General features: G+C 45.1%; 2 protein-coding genes across 2 annotated transcripts in view; both read left to right on the top strand.

Moving 5' to 3' along the window:
• The window catches only part of LOC147623672 (arogenate dehydratase/prephenate dehydratase 6, chloroplastic-like), a 40,774-nt gene that overhangs the window by 1,358 nt on the left and 16,705 nt on the right, over positions 1–22,711 (top strand). The gene's annotated exons all lie outside the window — the stretch shown is intronic.
• On the top strand, positions 12,199–17,169 carry LOC147623673 (uncharacterized). The gene is made up of 3 exons (XM_086820043.1): positions 12,199–15,545; positions 15,622–15,677; positions 15,857–17,169. The coding sequence occupies exons 1-3, from the start codon at positions 12,199–12,201 to the stop codon at positions 17,167–17,169; spliced, it is 4,716 nt and encodes a 1,571-aa protein (XP_086676169.1).

The following is a 22,711-nucleotide window of genomic DNA, read 5'->3' as shown; positions in this document are numbered from 1 at the left end:
AGATCTAATTGTGCATTTCAAGAAGGGGATATGGTTTTCCTTAGAGCTCGACCCCAGCAAAGTTCTATCTCCTTTGGATAATACAAGAAATTATCACCGAGGTATTACGGAACCCTATGTGGTAACTCGAAAGATAGGAGAGCAAGCTTACAAACTTCTTCTACTCCCTAACCTTTGAGTCCACAATGTATTCCGTGTTAGCTTACGTAAGAAATATGTCCGTGATCCCGATCATGTCCTCGACGACGAGTAGGCTACTGTACCTGCCTAAGGATAGTTGAGACTTGAACCTGAGATAGATTCTAAGAGTACCTGATCGAGTGGAAGTTCTATTCGATCAAAGACGCCACCTGGGAGGACGAGGAAGAGATACTAAAGAAATATCTCTACTCACTAAGATGAGGATATCTTGATTCTATAAGTGGGGAGGATGTAAGATACCCCTTACAAGGTATACCATTGTTGTAACAGTTTTGGAGAGAGAAAATACCATTGATATTGTAAAAACCTTAGAAATGATTGATTCTATAAGTGGGGAGGATGTAAGATACCTCTTACAAGGTATACCAATGTTGTAACAATTTTGGAGAGAAAATACTCTTGATATTATAAAAACCTTAGAAATGATTGATTTCCAAATCAAAAGTTCTCTTGAGTATTTAAAAAAGAATGTGTAACCTTTAAATTGTAGTATTGAGCCTTAGAACCTCACAGTTAAGGTTATGCACAATAATGTGCTAGGGGGTAGCATAATTTTTAACACGAATCTATAGAGAAAAAAAAGGTCCTAAAGTCGAGGAATAATATTTTTATATGTGAATTTAATAATTTTAAGTCCTAGATATGTATAAAATCTTGAGTTAAATAAATTAGTCAAATGGGCCTTGCACATGTACACATTGAATTGTTTTAGACTAAGGTTTAAGATGCACAAGGGAATCAATAATTCTAGTCACGAAAAATTTAAACTTAAGGTCCCACAAATAGTGTATAAGACCGGGGATTAAGGTAAAAATAAGTGGGTTCATAAAATAATTAAACTAGAAACTTGGTGATGTGCATGTACATGGTGCACAAATTAAATTAATATAAACGACTAAGGGCTAAGGTTCATTAAATTAAAAGGGTTTAGATCAAAGGCTAAGGCTAAGGCTAAGGCTAAAAGGATAAGGTCCTATTAATAAAGAGACTCCAAAATTGGAGCATGAGGATCCGTACACACAATTTGCCAAAAATAAAAGAGGCAAGGCTAAAATAAATAGAATAAGAATGGAAAAGAAAAAAAACAAGGTAAATATAGATGAGAGATGTTAGGCACTATAAGAATTAGATAAAAAGGTTTTACTTGTCATAAAAGCATGCTAAAAATACATACATGTCCTAAGCTATTAGGGAAAGCATGGGGGAGGGGGCTTGGGCTTATAAATATGTACCTCTCCCTTCTTTTCTCCCACCCCTCACAAGTCCATTTTGTTATATTTAAGTACTAGAGTTACATGTAATCCTCTCCCCCACTTATGTGGCTCCATCTTCCACACATGGTATTTATGTCATATTCATATTTTAACCCATAGAGCCATAAATAGCATTTATTTCACTTTTGGGCTTTTACTTTATATATAAATAACTTTGTCTCAAGTTTCTAAGGTTAACACATGATAAAACCATCGCCTAATAACAAATATAAATGGGTATATGCATACATATCTACTTGTGTACATACGCACATTAACTCTAGCCATATGATAGACTATAAATGATCAATTAAATGCTAATACAAAAATATCATGGTTAACATATGATATTTGTCTTCTCAGCACCACTCAATCCACCATTTGTGCGACACCTCAAATCGGTACCCTCGCATAGTGTGACACCTCAATCGGTACCCTCGCACATCTCATTACATATACTTATAGACATAATCCACGTTAGTTAAACAATCAATTGAATCACATCAATTAATCCCGACGCTGTCAAGAGAAATAGACAACCATAATATCAAATCACATGTACCCACTGGCACAATACACATGAGTATTCCCAATATAAAATTAGAAATGTAATTTCGAATAACTCAAGAGTGATTTTTGTAAACACACACACACACACACACATATATATATATATCGATCGAGGCAACCTTCCACATGATAGAGATCCATCTTATAGAAATAGAAATGCCTCCCCCACAAACAATGGATCTCAAGAGTAGGTTTGAGATGGCACCTATATAGTGTGATCACTCCACCTATGGCTACCTTGTAACTCTATCACTCACATGGTTGTTTTTATAGATAGCTTGTTCATCTTTTTCTTTCCTAATGGTACAATTATTGCATAGACTCATACTAATAATTTAGGTCTCATAGACCCTTTTGGTCTTTTGTAAACTTTAATATATTTTTCTTCTTCTTCTTCTTCCTTTTCTTCACTCTTTCTCTCTCGCGTCTCTTGTTTTGTTCTCTCTTTTTCTCCCCTAATGATACAATTACTTCATCGAGTCATACTAATACTTTAGGTCTCATAGACCCTTTTGCCTCTTGTAAACTTTAATATACTTTTCCTCTTCTTCTTCTTCTTCTTCTTCTTCTTCTTCGCTCTCTCTCTCTCTCTCTCTCTCTCTCTCTCTCTCTCTCTCGCCCCCTATTTTGCTCTCTCTTCCCAAAGATAGTTGAGATCTTGTAGTTTCCCCCTTGCATTGACTCCATCCAATCCATCAACTAGCCATGATGTATAAGGGGTTACTAAATAATTAGGTAGCTTCAGAACTAGTATTTAGGCCTAGATTGATGAATGTATACATGCTCATATTAATAAGCTAACTATGCTATGGAAGAATGTCTCCTAATCCAAAAAAGAAGGAAGGCGAGGCCTTCTAAGAGCATGCTCATGCACATGTCTCCAACCCCTTCAGTCGCTTGCCTTTAACTATCCTAAAGGTAATAGTTTTAGACATCAATGTCCAACCTTACTCATTTTGTAACAGGTTTAGTTAGTTCATAGGGCCCCCATTATGAGAAGAAGCGATGGTTGAGCTACTTGATACATGGGCCTAAGATGCCCAAATGGAGGCTTTAGTGCCCAAATCATATTACTTGGTTTGGCACACTGTTAGATAGGCTACAGGTAGGTGTGGACCATTAGTTAAAAATCGGGAGGCACCAAGGTAGGTAGACTTTAGTTTTAGACATCACCTTGTTATGATATTGTGAGGCGGTGGCAAAATCACAAAGATGCATCAGAGTTCTTTATGAATCAAATCTACCTCACATACAATGGCACCAACTATGATCACAAACCTATGTGGTCTAATTCATGGCGATCTTGTGTCTTTAAGCCTATATAGTGCAATCTAAGGCCCATCTCTATGTCGACTAGGATCACAAACCTATGTGGCTAGTCATGGTCATCCGTCATGGTTGTCCCGCGTCTTTAGGCCTATATAGTGCACTCTGATGTAATATGCGGAAGCTTCGGAGAAAGATCGGTAACTTCAAAACTCAGAATTCAGCACTCTTTTCGCGACGGAAATTAACGCACAAACTTGAAGGAGAAGTGCAGAAAATAGAGAGAGAGATGGAGAGGACACAATATTGGGTCCCAATTACCCTCTGTAGGGTCCCCACCACGAATGGTGTATTTGCTTTATTAGAATGATGAGAAAACTGAAAGAAAATACAGCAATCTTGGACCGGACCTTTTCTTGGCTGGGAATACCTTGCCCTTGACTTGAATCCTTCACCCCTTTGCGTTAGCAAGCCCTTGGCTGTCTTGGCCCCTTGGATTGCTTGAGCACTTGGTGAAAAATTGGATGAATCATTGGGATTATGGCCTCCACTATTTATACTTCTCATCAGGAGCAGTCGGCTGGTTCACTTTACCTCCACGACTGGTTTTAATAATATAAAATGCTGAAAATGCCTTGCTTTCACATTGGACTGTCCTGGCTGCTCCTGTGGGCTGCTGTCCAGTCCAGCGCAGGCTGCTGGGCAGCGCCTGGGCACTGGCCGCCTGCAGTCCTAGGTTGCCCTATGGCTAGCCAACTGGCTGGGCTGGCCCAAGAGCTAGTCGGCTGCTTGGCCAAGCCCTCTTGGGCAGGCTGACAGCCTGCCCAGCCTCTCCTTGGGCTGGCCGACAGCCTGCCCAGCCTGTCGGCCAGCCCAGCCCTTCCTTGGGCTGGTGGGCATGTCCTGGGGCTGCTTGGCTCCATTTTTGGGTGGCCCATAGCCTTCCCTGTGTCCACAACTGCTGCATACCTACATCTACACAGCTGTCTGATATCTGGTGGCAGACCAAACATACAGAACAACTGACATCATTCCAGAGGGAGACTCACAGCGCGGACTGGCACTGTTTCATGTGCAGGACAGTGCACACCTGACCTTGGACTTATGTGCAAGACAATGCACACCTCACCTCGGACGACTAAGATGGATCCCTGGCTGACTCGTCACACGGACTGGGCTCACATGGGACCAGTTCAGCATCCCAGGTCCTGCACCTTCTGGACAGAAACGTCTACGTGGCATCCAAGTGCGGGATGCACGTGACATCCCCTTCTGCTTAACTTGACGGAAGCTGCATAGTCTCCAAATAATCCGTCAATAACGCCAGATAGTCTTCGAAGAACGCTGTGGGATGCACGTGACATCGCCTTCTGCTTAACTTGACGGAAGCTGCATAGCCTCCAAATAATCCGTCAATAACGCCGAATAGTCTTCGAAGAACGCTTTGTCGAGCCATACCGCTTCATGAGTTCCTCGGTCCTGAAACTTTGTGAGGAACTGTTGTAGTCTTCGGCCTGAGCCATGCTTGAAACGGTGCAGAAGGATCTGTTCTGGAACCATTACTTCTGCTTCATCCACAATGTCTGGTTTCGCTTCGTCTTTGACCTCTGAAGGGGGTGGACCTGCATATGGCTTTAACCAACTGACATGAAATACATCGTGCATAGTCCAACTCGGAGGTAGCTTTAACTGCATAGACACCTCATTAATCTTTTTCCGATGGGAAAAGGTCTGAAGCTCCTGAAAGACAACTTTGGGCATCGCTTGCCCACCTGTTTCAATCTTTGCTTCATTATCCAAAGATAAACCCAATCTCCTTCCGAAAACTTCATATCCCTTCGGTCTTTATTGGCCTGTCAAGTGTAGGCCTCTTGCGCTTTAGCCAATCTGTCTTTTACTGACTCTAGAATCTCCCGGTAAGACTCCATCACTCTGTTCGCCTCTGGTACTGAAGACGAAGTCCTGGTTAACAACGACTAGAAAGGTCTTCCAAATGTTGCCTCATTTGGAGTCCTGCCAATAGCTGAAGAAAAAGAGTCATTCAAAACAGCTTGAATTAAAGGCAAAAACGATTCCCACTTACCTTGCTGATCGTGGACATAACGCTTCAGCACATCAAAGGCCAACTGGTTGTATATCTCTATCTGGCCGTCTGTCTGTGGGTGGAATGCATTGGAAAAATTCAACTTAGTACCAAAATTATCAAACAATGCCCTCCAAAAATGACTGGTAAACTTGGAATCTCGGTCTAACACTATGGTTCTAGGAATTCGCCAATCGGGTACCAATGCCGAATGAATAACTGGGCAACATCCTCGGCGGTCACATTGGCTCGGAATAAGCATAACAAATTTGCTAAACCTATGAACAATAGTTAAGCACTGCGTATTACGCTTACTCGGACTGGGAGGCAAATTCGTGACAAAGTCCATGGAAATGTCTTGGAAAGGATCCTCGGGAATTGGCAAGGGCTGGAACAACCCTATCTTCTTTCCACGAGGAGCTTTCACCTTTTGACAAATGTCAGAGCGTTGTACATATGTAAACACGATCACGCCTCATCTTTGGCCAATAGTATTGCCGGTCTAATTTCTCCAGAGTCGAATTCATGCCCCTATGACCACCTGTAATGGCGTCATGGGTATCATGGAGAAGAGCTGCCCGAAATGACTTCATGACACATAGTCGGCCTTTGTAGAAAAGCCAACCATCGCGTATCAGAAAATGGCATGGTCGTGTGGCATCCAATGCCTGTTCCCACTGAGTACCGAATTCCTCGGAATCCGCGTACGTGTGCTTCATGTCCTCTAGTCCTGTACCAACAAGATCAAGTCTAGTGGTTTGAATCGTAGACACTTGTTCCTTCCTGCTCAAAGCATCGGCCACTGGATTGGCCTTTCCTGGAAGGTACTCAATCATACCACCGAACTGCTGGAATATCCGACTCCAGCGGTGTTGTCGATCACTCCACTGTGCACTTGGCATCGTCTGAATCCAGCGCAATGCCTGATGGTTAGTGCGAACCTCGAAGTCACGGCCATACAGGAAATGTTTCCAATGTTTCAAGGCCTGTATAACTGCTAGGAGTTCACGATCATAGACTGAGTAGTTCTTCTCGGCGGGCAGTAACTTACGAGACATGTAAGCTACTGGATGACCATTCTGTTGCAATACACCTCCAATTGCGATGTTACTCGCATCGGTGATCACTTGAAATGGTTCGTCCCACGAGACAAGGGCTAAACAAGGCGCTTCTGACAAAGCCACCTTGAGGTTCTGGAATGCCTCCAACGCTCGTGGAGTCATTCGAATCTTTTGCCTTCTTGTTCTCACTCCCTTTAGCAGATCGGTGAGATCTGTTGAGAGAGCAGAAAACTTGTTGATGTGGGTGGAATATGCCTGGCATATACCCACAAATGATCTAATGTCATAAGCTGTCTGAGGTACTTCCCAGTTAACAATCTCGGCCACTTTAGCCGGATCAAGTCGAATGCCTTCAACACTAATTATATATCCCAAGTAATGCACCTGGAACAGATAAAATTCTGACTTCTTTTCATTGACGTAGAGCTCGTTGCTTTCCAGCAACTTAAGAACTTTCTCCACATCAGCGTCATGCTGCTCAACCGTCGCTGAAAATATTAGTATGTCGTCCAGAAATATGAACACACTTTTTCAATCAACTCCCGGAAAACACGCATCATCATGCGGTTAAATGTAGCTGGGGCGTTTGTCAAACCAAATGGCATGACCACAAATTCATAGTGGGCCCGTTCTGTACGGAAGGCTGTCTTGGGGATGTCCCCCTCTACAATCCGTACTTGGTGGTACCCACTCTTTAAATCCAGTTTTGAGAACACCTTTGCTCCATGCAGCCTCTCGAGAATATAGTCAATTCGAGGCATCGGGAATCTGCTCTTGATAGTTAGCTTGTTGAGTGCACGATAATCGACACACAACTGGGAAGACTGCTTATTTCTCATGGCTAAAACCAAACAATATGCAGAACAGATGGGTCCACGTGCAAGCCCTGGATGATGTTGATAGAATAAGATATACCCCTCGCCCATGGCTTCTCAAACTAACATGGGAAGCAATTAAAAAATATACTCCTTGCCCATGGCTTCTCAGACAAATGGGAAGCAATGAAACATAAGCCATACAAGGCGGTTGGCACTCTAAAATAACAAAATTCAATTTGCCTTCTATGTGTGTGTGTGTGTGTGTGTGTACATATTTAATCGCACGCACAAGTCTGTGTATATGTTATATGCATATAAATATGTACACATACATGTGTGTGTGTGTGTGTAAATATAAATGGTAATGATTTCTTGGTTTTTTAAGGTGGCCAGGCACTTTTATTGCATATCTTCTCATTGCTTTCCATTTCAGCTTGAGAAGGGGGTATTCTGTCAAAGTCACCCAAGACTTGTTGCATATGGTTTGGTTTCAGCCACGAGAAATTAGTAGCCATCTTTCTTGTAGGGAAAAAGTATTTCCTTCCTTGCTGGGCCACTACACTCACAGGCCATGGTGTGACCGTGGCTAGCCGTTACGTACCTAATACTAATCGGGCCTAATCTGGCAAGGTTAGGGCAGCCTTGAGATTAGGGAAAGTTGGCATATACAAGTGGCTAGGGTTCGTTATTAATAAATCCATGGATACTGGCTATTTATGAATGTGTGGTTAGTTATAGCAGTAGGAGTCACGACTCAATATATAAGTGACTTATGGGTTATTATCATTATTGGCTGGACAGTTGGTTTGTGCTCGGAGCAAGAGTTGTCATACTCTTGCTGTGGACATGGCGGATCACAGATAGTCTTGCCAAGGGCTTGTAGTACAGGTAGGCACTGGTGGTATGGGACACTAGGGTAGACTGGCATGGATTTGTGGGAGTGAGCCCTAGCCCTTGGCTCGAGGGAGGTCTATGGATGCGGACTGTGGTTGGGTGGTGAGCTTGCGTGCACCCTGTGTTTAGCATATGTTTTAGGGTTGATCCTTGGGGTGTTATAGATGTTATCAGAGCCAACCTAAACGCGGAGACAGGAAAGCAAGGTTTGCGTGAGTCGTGTGTGTTTTTTAATTTTGTCGCCCAAACTCAGGTATTTCTTGTTGGAAAAGCACTTGCTCAATGCTCCACCCTCGTGATGTTTGTGTGAGTGACGGATGTGCTCTATTTAGATGGTTAGGAGACGGCTTGTGTAGACTTGGCACCCTCATTTGGACAGCAAACTGTTTGAGGGTCCAGATGGTCTCAGATGGCTGTGGAAGTCCCTACGGCACGTAGTTGTAGTCTAATATGGTCCCAGTTGGATGAAATGGTGGGTTGGTCATGGCAGCGTGGGGATCACTAAGACCAGCGACGAGGAGTTGGCACACGCAGGTGTATTAGAGTGTTGCCCCCGAAGTATGATAGTTTGGTGACCTCATTGAACATGCGGGTGCGCAATCCGTCTCTTGCTTTTGAGGAGTTTGGCACAATGGTGATGGAGGAGGAGATGCGTTTCAAAGAGAGAGATGGTAGCGGCGCGGCATCCTCCGCAAAGGCAAGGAGAAGGGCTCCGGTAACCCCATTGCTTGTGAAAAGAAGAAGAAATGTAAGGCAAAGTGTTTCTACTGTGACAAGCCTGGTCATGTGGTCAAAGCATGTAGACTAAAGGAAGCATGTGAGAAGAATGGCACTTTGAAGCTTTGGAAGGAGTTCGAGAACAGTGCTGAAGCAGAATTGGAGTTGTTTGTGGCAATAGAAGAAATCTGTGCAAAAGCAGAACATTTCTCATCATCTGATGCTTCATGGATCATCGACAATGGAGCATCCCGACATATGGCCAATCAAAGGGGCTTGTATAACTCCCTCAAGCTTGTGGGAGAGTCCATCCTAGTAGCGGTCGTGAATGATGCCAAATGCCTAGCCATGGGTTTAGGTACCATTTCTTTTGTTTCTAGCAATGGTGATACTAAGAAGTTGTCCGATGTCCTTTATGTTCCAAACATCAAGAGGAATCTGTTGTTTGTTGCACCCATAGTTGACCATGACTTGAAGGTTCTCTTCGATAAGGTTGGTGCAATCATCACAAATGTCAACGGCAATGTCGTTTGGAAAGGAATCCGATGCAACAACTTGTATGAGTTGTTGGCTTTTACAGCCTGAGCCGATGTGGACAGAAGCAAGCTATGGCATGAGGGATTTGGGCATCTGAGCTTTGTAGACTTGAAAGAGATGCAAAGGTCTGGGATTGTCGCATATTTACTAGCATTTTCAGAGATGTCAGATGTGTGTGAAGCTTGCATGATGGGCAAGTAGCATCGGCATGCATTTCCACAGGAAAGCAAGAATCATGCCAAGGCTCCTTTAGAGCTTGTAGAAGTAGATCTTGTGGTAAAATGCCAACCAGTGCATCGGGTGGTTCTTTCTATTTCTTGTTACTAATCAATGACTTTAATAGGAAGATGTGGATGTATTTTTGGAAAATTCAATGTATGTCATAACTTGGTAGAGAATGAGACAAGAAAGAGGCTGAAGAAGTTTCGAATAGATCGAGGAGGAGACTTCACATCAAGTGAGTTCAATGCCTATTGCAAGGAACATCAGATCAAGAGAGATTTGACAGATGCTCATACTCCGCAACAAAACGGTGTTGCCGAGGGCAAGAATCGCAGTGGTGAAGATGCTGCGGAGCATGCTCAAAGGCAAAGGTTTGCAAAATTCTTTTTGGGCCGAGGTACAATGCATATCCTTAACATAAGTTACACAAAGGCAGTGAAGGGCAATGGGGCATGACACCTCAAGAAGCTTACTCAAGTAAGAAACCATCACCTGCATATTTCAGGACATTTGGTTGTGACTGTTTTGTGTATGTTCTAGACTCATCCAGAACCAAGTGGGATTGTAAGAGCAGAAAGTGTATCTTCTTTGGATACAGTATGGAGTCAAAGTGTCACCATTGAGCTATCTAATGGTCCTCTTATCTTCTTGTGTGAGCTTTGGGCTCTGGATGAGCATACTCCGTAGTGGTGCTCCATCGCTAGGACTGGCACGGCGTGATTCGTAGTGCCAGGGACGGGTGGATTGCACACGGTGTATGTTTCTGGATTACCACCGCTAGGACTGGCACGGCGTGATTCGTAGTGCCAGGGACGGGTGGATTGTACACTGTGTGTGTACCTGGAATTGACTTTCCGGTGGGCCTGTTTGTGCCCGGAAATGTCAAGTATTGTGCAAGTACATGAACGGAGATTATCCTTTAACAATGTTGCATTGTGCACTCATGTTTGCCTGCCTTTGAAATGTTTTCGCGTGAACTGGTTTCGTTTGCATGCCTGACATGTGTGTCTAGCTCAGGGGTCGGGGACGCCCTCCCGTGAGCCGTGGAATGCCTTGTCTTCTGACAGGTTTTGTGGCGTGTGAACAGGTGGGAAATTCTTATTTTAAGTTATAAGCCTTATAACTTACAGGTTTCATACTTCATTAAAAGTAGGTGGACACTTTATAAGTGTGGGCACCCTCTTTTGGCCTGGGCACCCTTTTATAGCATGTGGGGTGGGGGTTGGCCACCTACCCCACCTACCACACCCAATCTTTTGCATGGGAGGAAGGCGCCTCACTTCCAGCCCTCTCCCTTGCATTTTAGAGGAAGAAAACACAATTGTTGGCTGGGATTTAGAGAAAACAGGCTGGAGCACTCATTATTCTCATGAAACTGGTCGTACAGCAGGTACAGCAGGTACAACAGCAGGTACAGCAGGTACAGTACCTTCATTAATTGCTGATTCTGGTCGTACAGCAGGTACAGCAGGTACACCAGCAGGTACAGCAGGTACAGTACCTTCATTAATTGCTGATTCTGGTCGTACAGCAGGTACAGCAGGTACAGTACCTTCATTAATTGCTGATTTTGGTCGTACAGCAGGTACAGCAGGTACACCAGCAGGTACAGCAGGTACAGTACCTTCATTAATTGCTGATTCTGGTCGTACAGCAGGTACAACAGGTACACCAGCAGGTACAGCAGGTACAGTACCTTCATTATTTGCTGATTCTGGTCGTACAGCAGGTACAGCAGGTACAGCAGGTATAGCAGGTCAAACCAGTGGGGTTATCCGCGTGGATTTAGGACATACGCATTTCCTACAAGTGGCCCAGGTTGTTTCACTCTTCCTACTGGCTGTACGGTGGCTCCAGAAGATTTTCATCGCGAAGAATGAGGAATTCTCCTGCTCTCCTATGTCTGGACTCCTCTTCCATTCATCGAGTCAACTCCGTGAGGGTGCCCCATCGCTAGGACTGGCACGGCGTGATCCGTAGTGCCAGGGACGGGTGGATTGCACGCGAAGTGTGACTCTGGAAGGTGCTATGGACGGGGCAGCCCTTGGTGACTGCAGACTCGGCATCAACAAACATGTTTGGGTTTGATACTTTGTTTTCATTGTGCATTGCTTATTGGAAATCTGGCCTTGGGCCCGTGTACTTGTAACAAATTCTCCCAAGTAATAATATCATTTCCTTGGGGGGGGGCCGGCCGTTCCGGCCTCAGTATGGTGTCATCTATCTATGCTCAGAGTTGTTAATTACTTTTTGCTATTTTGTCTTGTGCTATTGTCTTTTAAGAGTGTATATTAAAGTGCTAACTGGAGAAGTGAGTCCAGGAAGGGGTGACCCCTGCTTGGGTCTCGTTTCAGTGGTATCAGAGCACGGATCTTCCTTTTTCTACATTGGGAGACGATCCAAAGGCTTCCTGACCACTCTCCATTAGTGACTCTACTCTTATTATGGCTAGCCAAGCAAGTAGCAAGGAAGTGCCAAATTCAAAGGGGCACTCCAGTGGAACACAAGCAAGTGGACGGATGCCTTATGCCCGTGATCATGTATGGTTGGGACAGCCGTCCCGTGGCAAGGAGAAAATGCAGGAGCAAGAGCAAGAGCCAAGTGCCATGAATGCAGAAATTCAGCGTATGCGAGAACTTCTCCATGCCAGGGAGATGGAATTGGCCAGCCTACGTGAGGACCCACACATTCAACAAGTGCTAGATGCAAAGAAAAAGGAGGCAACCGTCTTTCAAGACTTTGAAGCTTTGGCTCGTGGATCAGGGCTGAAACCTCGTGAGCTAGCTCTTTCATTCTTAGTGGATAAGGGTGATGTATTGCAGGGCCAGGATGGGGAGCTTGTTATAAAGAGATCTCCATTGGTGGACATGCCTGGGATAGCCTCTCCAAAGCTGAAATCTGCTGTCCACAAAGAGGAGCCTTCCATTACATCCCGACGTGATTCTACCTTATATGGGAGGCATAGCCATGCCTGTGAAGGTAACATTACTTCTAGAGATGATCGTTACAAGCCTCATTCTTCATCATTGCAGGTTTCTCATGGGCTTAGAGAGCATCGACATCCCCGTACTACTACTTTACCTGTTGAACTCTCCCATGAAGAGCCATTTCTTCATGCTCCCATCTCCACATCCTTTCCGGATCATGCTTATGCTGCAAGAGAAAGTGGTGGGGCTACACACATCCATGCAGGTACAGCACATGGTTCACGTCCACGTATGCCACCTAAGTATGCAGGAGCATCTATGGATGCCAGGGCTGATCCACATGAACGTGGAATCAAGAGGACGCATGGGGATTATGAGCATCATGTTCATAAGCAAAAGGAATTCAAAGCCGGGGACAAATCCGTCAAGTTCGAGACATATCATGGTGAGTTTGATGCTTCCAAGGTTATGTCATTTGTTTCCCAATTTGACATTGCTTTTAGTGATGAGGATTTTTCAGAAAAGTCCAAGGTGAGGCATGCCAGCATGTTCTTGAAGGGCACGGCCGCTCATTGGTGGCTTGCAGAAAAGCTCTCAGGCACTCCCGTGGACACTTGGGCTGAATTCAAAACTAGATTCTATGCCCAATTCTTACCCCCTAATGCCAAGAAGAACATCCGCAAGAAGTGGGATTGGGTTAAGCAGAATGAAGGTGAGTCAGTTCATGCTTATGTATCCAAGTTTTGGAAAACACTCTTGGAAGTTTCCCCTATTATGCAGGTAAATGATGAGGAACGCAAGAGAAAGTTTGAATCGGGACTCCAACCGGTTTACCAATCGGGCTTGGAGTTGTACCCAAACCACACTCTACAACAGCTCATTTCAGCTGCTTTGGCCACCGAACAATTGGAACAAAAGCTGAAGCAAAATTATAGAGATGGACATGCTCAAAAGGGGAAGGACAAGGCTGTCCCAAATCTGCATAAGGGTGGACAGCCACCTAAAAGGGACTCCAATGAAGTTAAGGGAGCTCCAAAAGCTGAAAGTACCTCAGAGAAGAAGCGTCCCAACAAAAGGCCTAACTATGGACTTACTCCGGAACAAAGGGTGCAATATATACGTGACGGTAAGTGCTTTTCTTGTGGTAGTAAAGATCACATGGTCCGGCAATGCCCAAAGAAAGCAGGCAAAGAGGATGCAAAGGAAACCAAGGTTAATGTGCATATGGTGCCCGATGTACAAGGGGGGACAGCCCATGATGCTTTGGATAGGATGGTATGCAAGGCATGGGGACAGCTCAAAGATCAACCCGCATTATTTATGTTTGATGATTGTGCCACGGACAACTTCATATCATTGGAAATGGCTACAGCATTGGGCATTAGTGTGGATGACATGGGACCGGAGATTGAGGCCGGAAGTGCATTTGTTGGCAAGCAAGTCAAGGTCACACCCCTTATTGGCAAGCTTCGCATGCATATTCAGGGATATTTGGACCATGAGAACTTTCTCATTGCACCATTAAATGGGTGTGATGTATTGCTTGGAAAGCCTTGGCACTCCCGTCTTGATCCTCGCAAGGCTTACAAGACCAACCGGATCACATTTATGCATAGGGGCAAAGAGCATGTTATTGATGCCGGTGTGGAAGGGAATTCTATCTCTATTGTATCCCACATTCAAATAAATAAAGCCATGAGAAAGGGTCTTTGCTCGTACATGATTTTTGTTCGTGATAGAGTAGACCATGTTGATCATTCTCTTGATTCTCTCACATGTGATAGGCTGGAATTTTTGAAACAATATGAAGATTGCTTTACAGATTCACTTCCAGGGGAGCTACCACCACCACGGCCGGAGGATCATCGTATAGACCTTGTGCCTGGCAGTTCTCCACCAAATAGGCCGGCATACCGTGTGAGTGCATCACAGCAGGAGGAGATCATGAAGCAAGTCAATGAGCTCATGCAAAAAGGTTTGATCCGCCCTAGCTCTTCACCGTATTGCTCTCCCGTACTTCTAGTGCAGAAGAAGGATCTCTCTTATCGTATGTGTGTGGATTATCGGGCTCTAAATAAACTAACCATCAAGAATAGGTTTCCTATTCCTCGTATTGATGATATTTTGGATAGATTGGATGGCTCGGCATATTTCAGCCGAATTGATTTGAAGAGTGGATATCATCAAGTACGGGTAGTACCAGAGGATGTGCATAAGACCGCTTTCAGGACAGCATTTGGTTTGTACGAGTATCTTGTTATGCCTTTCGGTCTTACAAATGCTCCTGCCACTTTTAACCGTATGATGGACATGATTTTTAGAGATCATCGATCGTTCACTGGAGTTTTCTTCGATGACATCTTGGTTTATTCCAAGAGTGAAGAAGAGCACAGAAAGCATTTGGCCATAGTCTTTGAAGAACTCCGAAAGCATAGACTTCACATCAATGCTAAGAAGAGTGAGTTCTTCCTCTCCGAAATTCATTATCTTGGGCACATTGTTTCTCAAGATGGCATACGAATGGATCTCGCCAAGATTGAGGCTATCAAGAATTGGCCTGAACTCAAGTCAGTGCATGAGGTTCGTAGTTTTCTTGGGTTATGCTCATACTATAGACGGTTCATATGGCATTTTGCTTTGATTGCTGCCCCTCTTCATCAGTTGACAAAGAAGAAAGTCTCCTTTCAGTGGACTTCATTGGAAAGCAAAGCTTTCTATTCACTAAAGGATGCAATCATATCTGGGCCCGTGTTGATCATTCCTGACTTGCACAAGCCATTCTTTGTGGAATGTGATGCATGTGGAGATTGTTTAGGTGCTGTCCTAAACCAGGAAGGACACCCCGTGGCCTTTGAGAGCCGCCGTTTGCGTGATACGGAGCTTTCTTTGGGGATCTATGAGAAGGAGCTATTGGCAGTGATTCATGCATTGACCATTTGGAAGCACTATCTTCTGGGTGCAGAGTTTATGGTGAAGACCGACAACCAAAGCTTACGGTATTTTCTCACACAAACTAAGCTCTCAGAGAAGCATATGCGGATGGCAAATTTCCTCTCTATGTTTCATTTTCAGATTGTGCATACACCGGGAAAGAAGAATGTCGTGGCCGATGCATTGTCTCGAAGGCCGTATGTAGCTTCTATCTCAATTGCCTCTCATGGAGACTTGTCGTCTATGCAAAATAAGTACCATATAGATGCTGATTTTTCAGATTTATGGGCTGATTTGGTGGCTGGTCATACTCATGCATCATATGTGATCAAAGATGGGTATCTCCTTAAAGATAATTGCCTTTGTGTGCTCACAGATTTGAGGCAAAAAGTGTTGGAAGAATGCCATGCTCCACCGTATGCAGGACATAGAGGTATTCTACCTACTACTCATATGGTTGAACGCTACTTCTTTTGGCCAGGGATGAGGAAGGACATTGAGGCTTATGTACGTGCTTGCCTCATTTGCCAAAAGGTCAAGTTTGATCGTCACAAGTCTCCTGGGTTGCTTCTACCATTGCCTATTCCCTCGCAGCCATGGGAGAGTATAGCTATGGATTTCATCATGGATTTGCCTCGCACTCAGCAAGGTAATGATGCTATATGGACTATCGTTGACCGGTTTAGCAAGCAAGCTCATTTCTTGCCGGTCAAGAAAACGATCAAGGCAGATCATATGGCAAAAGTTTTCTTATCACAGGTATTCAAGCATCATGGTATGCCTAAATCTATTGTGGGTGACCGTGATCCTCGAACTACCAGTCTCTTCTGGAGAGCACTTTTTGACAATATGGGCACAAAGCTGAATTTTTCATCCGCTTTTCATCCTCAAACCGATGGTCAAAGTGAAGCAGCAAATTCAGCCGTATTGGACCTTCTCAAATGCTATGTAGCTGATCAAAAGACTTTGTGGGAAAAGTATTTGCCACTTGTGGAGTTTGCATACAATAACACGTTGCATGCTTCTACTGGGAAGGCTCCCTTTGAGATAGTTTATGGCAAAGTGGTATTGCCTCCCATCCTACGTACTAAGGATGAGATTTTTGCTGCTGATGACTTTGTCAGGGACTTGGATGTTGCCTTTGCACAGGTACGGACAGCCATAGCCCGTTCTCAAGAGAAGCATAAGAAGGCTGCAGACAAGCATAGAAAGCATTTGGATGTCAAGGTAAATGATTGGGTATTGCTGAAATTCGAAAAAGCTAGACTCCGTAAGAGATCTGGTAAGGAGGGGATGTTTCCCAAGCTCTCATCCAGGTATTATGGGCCTTTCAAGGTCATTGAGCAGATCAATGAAGTTGCTTTTCGTTTAGCATTGCCATCCCATTGGAAGATACATAATGCTTTCCATGTTAGCCTCTTACGAAAGTATGTGGGTCCGGAACCAAGTCTTCCTATCATTGAGGATCCACCAGAAGTGGATGAGTTGGAAGAGATTTTGCAACCAGAGCAGATTGTGTTTCATAAAGAGCGTAAGCTATCTGCAGGCAAGCTTGTAAGACGCTATTTGGTGAAGTTCAAGAACTATCTCCCCATTGATGCTAAGTGGGTTGATGAGGACTACTTAAAAGATTATCCGCAGCTTCTCCATGACTATTTGGAAGCTTTTCAGTTGCGGACAACTGTTTAGAAGACGGGGAGATGTCACCATTGAGCTATCTAATGGTCCTCTTATCTTCTTGTGTGAGCTTTGGGCTCTGGATGAGCATACTCCGTAGTGGTGCTCCATCGCTAGGACTGGCACGGCGTGATTCGTAGTGCCAGGGACGGGTGGATTGCACACGGTGTATGTTTCTGGATTACCACCGCTAGGACTGGCACGGCGTGATTCGTAGTGCCAGGGACGGGTGGATTGTACACTGTGTGTGTACCTGGAATTGACTTTCCGGTGGGCCTGTTTGTGCCCGGAAATGTCAAGTATTGTGCAAGTACATGAACGGAGATTATCCTTTAACAATGTTGCATTGTGCACTCATGTTTGCCTGCCTTTGAAATGTTTTCGCGTGAACTGGTTTCGTTTGCATGCCTGACATGTGTGTCTAGCTCAGGGGTCGGGGATGCCCTCCCGTGAGCCGTGGAATGCCTTGTCTTCTGACAGGTTTTGTGGCGTGTGAACAGGTGGGAAATTCTTATTTTAAGTTATAAGCCTTATAACTTACAGGTTTCATACTTCATTAAAAGTAGGTGGACACTTTATAAGTGTGGGCACCCTCTTTTGGCCTGGGCACCCTTTTATAGCATGTGGGGTGGGGGTTGGCCACCTACCCCACCTACCACACCCAATCTTTTGCATGGGAGGAAGGCGCCTCACTTCCAGCCCTCTCCCTTGCATTTTAGAGGAAGAAAACACAATTGTTGGCTGGGATTTAGAGAAAACAGGCTGGAGCACTCATTATTCTCATGAAACTGGTCGTACAGCAGGTACAGCAGGTACAACAGCAGGTACAGCAGGTACAGTACCTTCATTAATTGCTGATTCTGGTCGTACAGCAGGTACAACAGGTACACCAGCAGGTACAGCAGGTACAGTACCTTCATTAATTGCTGATTCTGGTCGTACAGCAGGTACAGCAGGTACACCAGCAGGTACAGCAGGTACAGCAGGTACAGTACCTTCATTAATTGCTGATTTTGGTCGTACAGCAGGTACAGCAGGTACACCAGCAGGTACAGCAGGTACAGTACCTTCATTAATGGCTGATTCTGGTCGTACAGCAGGTACAGCAGGTACACCAGCAGGTACAGCAGGTACAGTACCTTCATTATTTGCTGATTCTGGTCGTACAGCAGGTACAGCAGGTACAGCAGCAGGGTACAGCAGGTATAGCAGGTCAAACCAGTGGGGTTATCCGCGTGGATTTAGGACATACGCATTTCCTACAAGTGGCCCAGGTTGTTTCACTCTTCCTACTGGCTGTACGGTGGCTCCAGAAGATTTTCATCGCGAAGAATGAGGAATTCTCCTGCTCTCCTATGTCTGGACTCCTCTTCCATTCACCGAGTCAACTCCGTGAGGGTGCCCCATCGCTAGGACTGGCACGGCGTGATCCGTAGTGCCAGGGACGGGTGGATTGCACGCGAAGTGTGACTCTGGAAGGTGCTATGGACGGGGCAGCCCTTGGTGACTGCAGACTCGGCATCAACAAACATGTTTGGGTTTGATACTTTGTTTTCATTGTGCATTGCTTATTGGAAATCTGGCCTTGGGCCCGTGTACTTGTAACAAATTCTCCCAAGTAATAATATCATTTCCTTGGGGGGGGGCCGGCCGTTCCGGCCTCAGTATGGTGTCATCTATCTATGCTCAGAGTTGTTAATTACTTTTTGCTATTTTGTCTTGTGCTATTGTCTTTTAAGAGTGTATATTAAAGTGCTAACTGGAGAAGTGAGTCCAGGAAGGGGTGACCCCTGCTTGGGTCTCGTTTCACAAAGGGTTATCGACTATACAACCCGGAGGCAACGAAGATACTTGTCAGCCGTGATATAGTGTGTAAGCCCAATGGGGTGTGCAGTAACAGATGCAACCACGTGTATGAGAGATAAAGATAGAGAGAGAGAAGGGGGAGAGAAAGATGGGAGTAGGGGATTCACACAGTACACCATGCTAAGCGGGGAATAGGCCCCGGCCCCTCTTCAGGAATTTTTTTTAGGAACAATACACGGGCTTTTCCAAGCGAGCACCAATACAACAAATGAATACAATATCAAACAAAGGTGTCGATGATGAGATCGGGCTGATGTCGATATCGAGGCATAAGATAACTGATGCCGAGCTCACCTCGAGGATGACCCACAAGAGACTTACACCGGGCTAGTACCAAAATTCAAAGAATCCAACTGATGTTCTCAAGTATCCACAAAAAGCTCTTTCTTCTCAATCCAATCTTTTCACTAATAAAGGAGGAGGTGCCGGTTCTTCAAATGGAAGCAACCCCCCTCCCAAAGAAGGCGGCTGAAAGGAGGTGCTGATGGAAGAGTCAGACAACAGCCAATAGCTGGTGGTGGAGGAGTAAATGCGCAACCAACAAGTGACAGAAAATCCAGCAAACAGGAGGCAAAAACCCCGGCTTTGAAGTAGTGGAGACGCCGACGGCGGCAGGCGGCCAAGATTGGCTCTGGGGCAGCGGCGACGCCATTGGCGGATGGCGGAGGCGGCTCTGGGCGGTGGCGACGCCGGCGGTAGGTGGCGACAAGTGGCTCTGGGCGGCAACGCTTCTTCACAGGGGGTGGAGCAGCGGAGGTTGGTGTTGCAAAGGGGGCTGTTGGTAGAGGGGAGGTAGAAAGGTGATGTAGAAGATAAGGCTCTTGCTTTTCCCAAGGGAGTTCTTCCACGTTCTTCTTCTATGAGCCTCCAAGTGTTTTTCTATGATCCACCAAGAGGGTGCTTGGCTCTTTAAATACTTGAGGGGATGCCTGCTTTTACCATGCTCTGCTTTTGTTTATCACTTGGCTTTTGCTTTTGTTTTAATAATAATTAAAATTCTTGATTTTAACTTCAGGGCCTTGCTTTTTGGCCCTGGAGCTGCTTTTTGAAAAAGCGGCTTACAGCTTTTTGACTCAATTCAACGAGCTCTTTCCAACGGTGCCCTCAGCTTTTGGTCAACAAAGTTTGACTTTTGCTTTTTCTTGCTTTTTGACCCAGACAAGTGCTTTTTCCAATTCCAACTTTAGGAACCGTGTTTCCATGTGTCCATCATCCTGTTCATGTGTCCGGGCATGAGTTCTATTATGTGAAAAGAGCAGGGAGGACCAAATAGTTACATTCCCTCCCTCTTATATCATAGTTGTCCTCAATTGTGGCATAGATATGGTACTAGTCCCATCTGGTGCTCTTGTGCATCTGGTCTTTCTTGATATATGTGGTGCCTTCTGCTCCTTTGGCAACATCTTTGTGCCTTTCTTTGACCGATGTCCTTGTTCTTGATGGTACATATTCTTCATAACCTGTATAACAGGGATTAGAAAATAAATGGGTATTCGCGTCTACTAGGTATTCCAGGTACTGGCCATGTAGTCTGAAGCCCAGTCGACTATCACATGCTATAAATCCAAGCATTGTCCATGCATCAAAAACAGCACACAAAGTCAAAGAAATTCAGATATACATCAATATGCAATGCACAAATATTGATCCTCCTATTCATGAATTGTCCTTTTTGGTTTCATCGAAACCGTGCTGAGCCATGTGGTCACTAGGATCGCTCAAACTTCCCCTCAAGGCCATTTGGTCTCTAGGACCGCCCGAGAGTCATAAATAGTCATTTGGGCCATTTGGTCGCATTGACCACGGGTGACTATGATATCCAATACAGTCATCTAGGCCATCTGGTCGCAATGACCGTCCGACTGCAAAATCCAATATAGTCATCTGGGCCATCTGGTTGCAATGACCGCTCGACTGCAAAGTCCAATTACATATGGCATCGTTGCCGTCCAATGGATCTTCTGGCATCGTTGCCATCCACCAATGGGTCTTCTGGCATCGTTGCCTCCCATATACAAATGTTGCTCCTTGGGCCGTTTGGCATCGTTGCCACCCAAACTAGAGCATGTCCAATTAAAATCATTACATGAGCAAGATAATGATCAATTTCATTTCAGTATAAACATATATACAATGAAGAGGGCTAGGGCTACAATTCCTCCCTCTTAAATCTGTCTTGATCTCAAGACGCATCAAGCCTGTACTTCAAATACATCTGGACCGACCGCTTCCTCATATGCTCGAAGAATATTTGGATAGTCCTTGAAGTACTCTTCTGGCATCCATAGGCGAATAGTTCTTAAACTTCAAGAGGAATTTCTTGACCACTGTCCTAACCCGTAAACCATCCCCTTTGATCCTGTAACCTCAAAGCCCGGCGGCTACTCAACATACACCTCCTCCTACAGGTCACCATTAAGGAACACAAATTTAACATCCATCTGATATACGGGCCACCGCAAAGAAGAAGCAAGGGCAAGAACGGTCCGAATCATGGTCATCCTCGCTGTCGGTGCAAAGGTATCCTCGTAGTCGATGCCAGGCCGTTGAGCATAACCCTTGGCCACAAGTCTGGCTTTGTGTTTGTCCACCGACCCATCTGACATATACTTGGTCTTAAAGACCCACTTGGCACCAATTGACAGATCGTTTCGACGGCCTCGGTACCAACTCCCATGTGTTATTCTTCTCAATGGCATCCAGTTCCACCTGCATGGCTTTCCTCCAAGTATACTGTGCAAGGGCTTCCTTAACGGAAGTGGGCTCTTTGTCCCGCATGATATGAGACATCAAAGCATAGTTTACCTGCTGTAAAAACTTCGCTGAATGACTTTTATCACGGACTCTGTGCAATCTTCGAGGTCCGTCCTCTGTGGTCCATTCGGAGGGAAGCTCCGTCACATCTGACTCCCTAAGGGTGTCCACCAACCACCTGGGTACTCGAACAAAACGCGGAGCCTCCTGCTGCTGCGGGGGCTCACTTCCAGCTGCGGGCTTGTAACACGCAAAAACTCTGGGGGTCCTCTTTTAGCCCTAAACACCATCTAGAACATGCTGATGCAAAAACGCAGACAAAAGGGAGAGTAGAGAGAGAGAGATATGATGGAAAATTCAGTATATTCATATAGTACAAAAAGGTACTCCTAATCTACAGCCATAGGTTGCCTTCATAAAAGGTGGGAAAACACCCAAAAGCTGTCCTAATTTTGGACCCATTCCCTACAGGAATGAATGATCTAACCAATGAGCAAACATATTCCATCATTACCTTCCATATGCCGTAGTTGTTCCTGTCCAACTGGCGGTCCACCAGGAACGTGGGGAGTGTTAGGATCTTCATGTGCTTCTCAACCATCTCAAGCAAATCTACCATTGCGGGGTTTTAACTGAAAAAGGGAGGGTGGGTGGGAAAAAATGAAGAACTAAACCTACAAGTGGCTGTCCAGCAACACGGCCCGTCTTTTCACTTGCTTCTCCTCTTCCCGTACGGCCCAAAACAGTCCTGAAGTCTTGTGAAAGGAGGTGGATGAGATAAGAAATAACAAGAAGTGGCTGTCCAGCACTCAGCCCGCCAAACGCTTGTAATCCTATTTTCTCAAAGCCCAAAGAGTCCTCCAAACAGCACTTCAAACTACTCCCCTCTTGCTCACACAGTTCCCAAGATCTTCCAAGAGCCTAGAGCTCTAAT

Source organism: Cibotium barometz, chromosome 26 (genome assembly GCF_041138505.1).
Source record: "Cibotium barometz isolate CiBa-2024 chromosome 26, ASM4113850v1, whole genome shotgun sequence".
Classification (NCBI taxonomy): Eukaryota; Viridiplantae; Streptophyta; class Polypodiopsida; order Cyatheales; family Cibotiaceae; genus Cibotium; species Cibotium barometz.
Note: the sequence above shows the minus strand (reverse complement) of the source record. Positions and strands in the feature narration are given on the sequence as shown.